Source organism: Elephantulus edwardii, unplaced genomic scaffold, assembly GCF_000299155.1.
Source record: "Elephantulus edwardii isolate Elephantulus edwardi_28Jun2011 unplaced genomic scaffold, EleEdw1.0 scaffold00322, whole genome shotgun sequence".
Lineage (NCBI taxonomy): Eukaryota > Metazoa > Chordata > Mammalia > Macroscelidea > Macroscelididae > Elephantulus > Elephantulus edwardii.
In genome coordinates, this window is record NW_006400072.1 from 1,643,128 (window position 1) to 1,650,966 (window position 7,839).

A 7,839-nucleotide genomic window follows, 5' to 3' on the forward strand; every position below is an offset into this window, starting at 1 on the left:
TGTGCCACCCAGAGAAGAGAAGGCCATTTAGTTCCCATGGGCACCCAGAACACCAATAAGCAAATTACAGAGAACTGTAGGATTAGGCCTGGATGTGACATGCCCTCAGCTTTCCCAAATGGTCCAGGAACCACCATTACTCAAGGGGGCTTCTCTTTGTTACTTCACAACATTAAATGGAAGATGAAGCAACACAAGCTTCCTCCCTTGTGCAAACAAGTGTCAGGTTTACATTTCAGAAGGAGACACACAGACAGCAGTCTCCAATTACAGGTTGGGCAAAAATTCACCCATGAAGACAGTCAGGACATGGTTAAACACGTTCCTCTGCTCTACTTATGGATGTCAACAGGGAACCAGGTTACAATGGTCCTGCATCTGGGGTGGAGCCCTAGCCTTTTATAAATGGGGTAATCAAGTATGTGTTGTTAAGTGCTGATGAGTTGAGCAAGACTCAAAACAACCCTATGAACAAAAGACTCGAGTCCCATTCTAGAATGGGTCTTAAATTAAGATCAAGAAAATGGCATGAAAGATGCCTAGGAGCCTCATATATTTTTCACAGAGCGCCAAATGCTTAGGCATGTCCCTTCACTGGGGCAGAGTATTGTGAGAAAAGAAAGTAATTGCTCAAAACAACTATGAGATATCATCTCACGCCAGTAAGAACAGCAAAATTTAACAGAACAGCAAACATCAAATGCTGGCGAGGTTGTGGAGAAACTGGAACCCTTATTCACTGTTGGTGGGAGTGTAAAATGGTGCAACCACTGTGGAAGGCTGGATGGCGCTTTCTCAAAAAGTTGCAAATAGAGATACCATTTGATGCAGCAATTCCACTACTGGGAATATACCCTAAAGAAACCATAACTGCCACCCAAGCAGATATATGCACACCCATGTTTTATCGTGACTTTGTTCACAATAGCAAAGAGTTGGAAACAACCTAAGTGACCATCAACAAAGGAATGGATAGAAAAGCTGTGGTATACTCACACTATGGAATACTATGCAGCATTGAAAAACAAGGAATTCATGAAATATTATACAAAATGGGTGACCCTGGAGGACATTATGCTGAGCGAAATATCTCAGTCACGAAAGGACAAATATTACATAGGGCCACTGTTGTAAAACGGGACTGACATCGGGGTTGAGGGAAGACAGATAAGGAAGAGAGGAATGATGTATACTGCATTGAAACAGATGAGGGAGAGAACCATTTAATAGGGATATATGATTGGGTATTATTGTCATGACAGGAGTCCAGAATGAAGACTGCACTCAGTGGACTTGGGGGAAGGGATTGCATAGAAATGAAAGAGTTTTTCTTTTATTTCTCAAGGAGAAGAGTGAATTAGGGGTTGGGGGTGGGCAGGAAGAAAAGTGCAATAATGAATGGATGGAAACCCTAAGTCTCTGTAAATTTTCATTAAAATTATTAAAAATAAAAAAAAGAAAGAAAGTAATTGCTGAGAATCGCTCTTCGCTACTAGTTTCGAACCTGCTTCAAAACTGGGAAAGCAGCACTTTTGTGATTTCAAATCTCTCTTCAAGAATGGTCAAAAAACCCTCAACCAACCAATCTAAGCCACGAGAAAATACATGAAGTTGGCAGTGAGGCTCTGACACTATCACACTTCCATTGTCACGCCCACAGGAGTCAGCAAGAGCGCAGCCCCCCACCAACGGGGTCCAGGGCCACCCTGCACCCAGCCTACCTGGTAGACCCCTTCCTGAATGCGTGCCTTCAGCTTGGAACTCCCAGTCTTCATGCCGGACACCAAGATGGTGTCCCCTTGCTTGGCCACCTTTTCCATCTCGGAGATGTAGGAAGGAGGGATGTATGTTGACTCCAAGAAAGTGAGGATTCTGGAACAGAGAGTCAGGGCTCACTCAGCCGGCCTGATGCACCCAACCTGATACAGCCAATGCACCAACACCTACTCATCTATGCAACCCTTCTACCGTGTGCTAGACCCAGACGTTCAGGGATAATGCTCACGAGAGCGGTTAAAAGAATAATGCCTCCCTAAAACTTCCCACATCAGAGCTGCCAATGTGCTAGGATCACGATACAAACCCTTGGCCCCAGTCTAATCTTTGTCTGCATGAATCAGAGGCATTTGATCTTATGATACTGACAAAAGGTGGAATCTGAGGACTGCTTCCATTTCACAGATGGGAAAAGTGGAACCTGTTAGTATGAACAAGCAGGCCACCAACGTCCCCTCTGGTCCAGCTCCTGCTCTGGGTCCGATGGGCGATCACACCTTCTTGTGTCCCCTGGAGGACAGTCAGAAGGTGTGGGCTTAGAAGCGGGGCTGCCCTGTTACTGCTGTGCCATGGAGTGGGACATACCATAGGGAGCTGTGCTGCTAACTCTGGGAGGCCCTTGCCCTCCTCCTCTGGCAGCTGGAACCCACCAGTGGTTCCACAGGAGGAAGACTGAGATTTACAGCCTCATAAACCTGCTGGAGGGTGAGCAGGAAGGAGGTCCCAGTGGCTCAATGAGAGTTATGTTTGCATGTTTGCTCCTCTGAATGTGTCCATTATCTAGTTAACGAGTTTTCCTCTCTTCTGCATCCCTTGCCATCCCTGGACACCAAGAATGCACCATTCTGTCTGTGAAATCTTTCTTCAGCTTTTTATAAAACAGGACTCACACAGTAGTTATCCTCGTGGCTTACTCATTTCATTCAGCATGATGTTCTTTCGGTTCATCCATGCTATGCTTGGCTTGGTGGATTTCTCAATTCAGCATTGCCTGGTATTCTACTGAGGGAGCTCTGGTGGCTAAGTGATAAGAAGCTGGGATGCCAACCCAAAGGCATGTGGTTCCAATCCCCCAGCTGTCCCACAGGAGAAAGATAGGCCATCTACTCCCATGTGAATAAATGCCTCTGGAAACCTGCTGAAGGCCAACTACGAGCTGGTTCCAACTTGACAGTACACACCACCAGCAGCGACACTATTCCACCGAGTGTACGTACCATGGTCTGCTTATCCATTCAACTGTTGATGGACACTTGGGTTGTTTGGCCAATGTAAACAATGCTATAGCAAACATGGGTGGCCATGTAACTAGTCAAGTTCCAGCCCTTACTGCTTTAGGAATATGCATAGCAGTCCCACTGGTGAATTTTGATTCCCAGCTTTTAAAGGAACCATCAAACTACACTCCACAGTGGTGGCCCCAATTTTATATTCCTACTGGAGGTATAGGAGAGTTCTGGGATCTCCATATCCTCACCAGCACTTGTTGCCTATTGAACTTTGCCATTACAGCTGTGTTGAGATGCATCTCATCGTACTGATCTGCATCTCTCTAATAACTAATGACCTTGGGCACTTCTTCATGTGTTTGTTGGCCATGTGAAGTGTTTGCCATGTCATGTGCCCAGTTTGTAACTGAGCTGTCACTTTTTTGTAGAGGTGTTGGGAGTTTTCTATACATTTTAGAGTCATTTTTTCTCAGGTATGTTGCTGCTAAATATTAAACTTTTAGAAGGTACGAATCATCTAGCTTATCCTCTGCTGAGTGGACAACTTCCATTATGTTTGACAGTCATTTATGATATAGAGTATGGCTCAGCCCAGAGGTTTGCCCTTCTTCTTTGATGATCTTTCTAGTTCCAAGTTTTACATTTAGATCCTTGATCCTTTTCGGGTTAGTTTTTGTGTGTATTTTTAAGTATAGTTTGTGTTTAATTTTCCATAGGTAATCCATTTTGCTAGCACCATTTATTAAAAAGGCTGCATTTCCCCCACTATGTGGATTTTATCTCTCTGCCAAAGATCACCACCTTCCACAGGTGAATGGACTGATTTCTGGGTTTTCTATTTTATCCCACCGATCTATGTGCCTGCGGGACCATCCTAGATTGTTATGACCATCATGACCCTGTGGTGGTGATGGCTGTTTACTGTCCAGTCAGATCTGACCCACAGCTGACCCTCTAGCAGGTTTCCAGAGGCAGTTAAGCACACAGGAGGAGATTGCTCATCCTTCTCCCACGGAGCAACTGGTGGCCTCAAACCACATGGCTTTGATATTATAGCATAGTTTTCTGCCACTAGGCCACCAGAGCTCCTGATAGTAGAGGAAAAGGAAATGTAAGGCCTCCTACTTTGCTACTCTTCTTCAATAATGCTTTGCTCATCCAGGGTCTTGTTTCCTTTGTCTATGAAGTTGGAGATTACCTATGCCTTTTAAGAGTGATGATGAGACAAAACCAAAAAGGATGATGGGATCAGAATCAGGATTGCATTATGTATCTGCAGGTCACTTTTGGTTGTACTGACATTTTCACAGTGCTAAGACTTCCTATCTGTGAGATGGCATATTCTTCTGTTTGTGTAGGTTTCTTATTTACCTCACACAACTGACTTAACTTTTCTGAATCCCATTTTCTCTATCTGAAAAACGGTGACAGTAGTATCTAGAGTGCCCTGTGAGCTCAAGTGTCAAAAAGACTAGTATTGTATGTTTCTACTTGCATGAAATACCTAATGTTGTTGTTATGTGCCATCGAGTCACCTGCAACTCATAGCGACCCTATGTACAACAGCCCTAAACCCTGCTCTAACCTGTGCCAACCTTACTGTGTCTGACACACCTACCCCCGCTACCCAGTCACTGAATCAATCCATCTTATCGAAGGTCTTCCTCTCCTGCACTGTCCCTCCAGTCTCCCAAGCATGTTGTCCCTCTCCAATGACAGATACTGCCTTGCAACATGTTCAAAGTATGTCAGATGAAACTTCAGAAACTTGCCTCCAAAGAGAAGCCTGGCTTCACCCTTTCTAGGATGAACCTGTTTGTTCTCCTAGTAATCCAAGGTATATTCAATACTCTTCTTCACCACAGCTCAAAGGCATCAATTGTCCTTCTATCATCCCTAGTCATTGTCCAGCTTTCTGATGGATAGCGAGTGAATGCAAAGCCTATGGCCTGGATCAGGCACACCTTAGTCTCTAGACTGAAATCATTGCTCTTTAGTACTTTGGAGAGGTCTCTGACAGCAGACTTTCCTAATGCAATTCATCTTTTAATTTTCTGGGTGTTGGTATCAATAGCGTTGACTGTGGAGCTGAGTAAACTGAAACTATTAACAATCTCAATCTCTACACCATCTATCATGATGCTACCAACTGTCCCAGTGGTGAGAATCTTTGTTTTTTTTTATGTTGAGCTTTAATCCGTAGTGAAGGCTGCAGTCCTTGATGCTCTGCAGCAAACGCTTTAGGTCATCCTCAGTTTTAGCAAGCAGGGTTATGTCATCTCTAACTCAAAAACTCAATACCACTGAGTTGGACTTACAGACACAAACACAAAAATAATGGGCTTTTGATTACCCCTGGTAGGGCAGGAGAGCACACTGAGGAGCTGTATCAGTGAACTAGTATTGAATTTCTATTTAGGGTTTTGAAATGGACAGCAATAATGACAGCTCTCTGTACACAGTGAATGTACATAGTGTCACTGAAGTGTAAGCTAAAAACAGCAAAGAGGGAAAAATTTTGTTAATGTATATTTCATCACAATAAAACGATAACACAAAAAAGAAGAAACAAAGTTCCAACATGTATTTTTCTTGTTTTGTCTTTGGTCTTTACTCATTAACATGAGCAAGAAACAAAAATCAAACAGCATTCCCTTCAGACTCATTCATTCCTCACTGAGGTACTTCCTTGCTGAAATGGAAAAGTAACCACGCCTTTTATTTTCGTTTGATTTGATGGTATTATTATTGGTGATAAAATTGTAAAAACTGGTACTGGAAAAATAGAAGGATAAGTAGTAAAACGTGTATGGAGGTTCAAGGGGGAATGGGGTGAGAGCAGACTGGTGAGGATGTGTAGAGGGGAAATCAGAGAGTCGGACAATTTGGTTGGTTAAGGGAGGGGTAAAGGAAATGGGGAAGATCCAGGGGGGACCTGAAAACACAGTGTGTGGGAAAAACTGCATGAAACACAATGTTAATGAAGGAAAGTGTGAAACAAACAGAAAAAACACCTCCACCAGTATGTACATAAAAGAAACACAATGTATATGAATAAGTATATGCATACCAATAACAAAAATGAAAAGAAAAAAAACAACCAACCAATCCCCAAACCCCAAGTGATAGTGGCATTTTGGATGAAGCAGCCAGATATATAAAATGCACAAAGAAGAGTTTTGTGTATAGAGATAGAAAATTTGACAAAAAAACTATAGGTGGTGTTTGCAAACCTGACTGATGCAACTGGTTTCACTGAATTTCACACAAGGAAAATGTGTTGTTGTTTTTTTTTTTTTTTTAGGAAAATGTTGAATTGGCAAATGTGTTGTCTGTATTTTTACAAAACCAAAGAATATTTATATTTCTAAAAGTACATATATTTAAAAATACTTAAATGATCCATCTTGTAAATCTATTTGCCGCCCTGTTTCTCGGGGTCAGCCCACTCCATTCCCTATGGATGATCGTCAATGTTCCAATGTTCTCTCTGGGACATGTGACCTTCACAGAGGGGCTTCCCTTAAAAACCACACCTACTCCCCCAGTCCCCATGGCAGCCCCTCTATTAACTGGCACAGTCCTGGAGTGCCGAGGTCCTCTTCTCCAGCTGTACACCTTGACTCTCCCAAGATTTCTGACAGCACACCCAGAGGGCTGCAGAGTAGGAAATCTTGGGGCCACTGTGTGACATGACACTTCCCCTCCCAACCAGGTACAGGGCTTCAGTTTCTTGGGAAACTTCTTGGGCTCCCAGAAGATAGTGAGTGTTCGTGGTGCCCCCACGGGACATGCTCCTTCATTTCAGAAACATTCAGGCCAAGTGAAGGCCGGGAGAAGGCCATTGCTTACCGTAAGGAGTTGTGTGAATCTGAGAATCCATCTGCTTCTGTGTCCTTCACAACTGTCCAGTCGAAGACGAGTCCAGCCAGGGTGCTGAATGTGTTCCCTATGAGAGCAGATAGGAGGGCAGAAAGACACTAGAATCCATGGAAACAGTGCTCCTTTTCCTGCAAAATGCCATGCCCAGCACCAGCCCCCTGCAAAGTAGATGTGTGATCTCCATTTCAGGATGGAGAAACGAGGCTGAAGGGGACAGAGCAGGCTCACAGCCCTGTAACCTCAGGGATGAGCCAGGCAGCTGTTTTCTTCCTACTGAACTTCTAATCCTGATACATTCTTCCATTCCTTTACATTTCAATGTGGTGGACTTGTATCCGAAATGAACAAACAGTTCAGTTACAAAGAGAACCAGTAAGAACAGTTCAGATACAAAAAGAACCAGTAAGGTTGTTATTTCTCAGCAGAACCCACGCAGGTGATGTGATGATATATAAAAATCCTGCCAGAAAAATATTGCTAGCCAGTAATTAGATAGCCAGCAAAATTATCCTTCAAGTATTATGAAATCAGGACATATATAAATAAAAAGGATTTGTAAAAACCAGATCAACTTGACAAGAAAAACTAAAGAGTTTTTTGGACAAAGAACCACCACAGGCAAGCACCAACTGAAAATTAACACACATGACAACATTATTCAGAAACTCACCCAAACATAGAAATATATCAAGTAAAAGAAATGCCAGAAACTAAAAATAGGGAAGAGGATATCAGCCCAGTAATGAGGACAACCACAAAGCAAAAAGAGGGAAAAAGTAGTATAATTACAAGAGTTCCAAATGGGAAGGAAAACAAGCTGATTTTAAGATGCACTGAGCTGTTTTAGACTGTTGTGTTGTTGTTGTTATGTGCCGTTCCGACTCATAGCAACCCTATGCACAACAGCCCGAAACCCTGCTCTATCCTGCGCCAACCGCACTGCCTCTGACAC

The 7,839-nt window shown here is 43.2% G+C and overlaps 1 protein-coding gene across 1 annotated transcript in view; it reads right to left on the reverse strand.

Annotated features, from left to right (window-relative positions):
- Positions 1–7,839, reverse strand: part of NUP210 (nucleoporin 210kDa) — a 141,967-nt gene that overhangs the window by 89,948 nt on the left and 44,180 nt on the right. Inside the window, exons 5-6 of the mRNA XM_006901376.1 lie at positions 6,858–6,954; positions 1,722–1,872 (exon numbers count right to left, since the gene is read on the reverse strand). Coding sequence (XP_006901438.1) covers positions 1,722–1,872; positions 6,858–6,954 — 248 coding nt within the window. The remainder of the gene's footprint in view (positions 1–1,721; positions 1,873–6,857; positions 6,955–7,839) is intronic.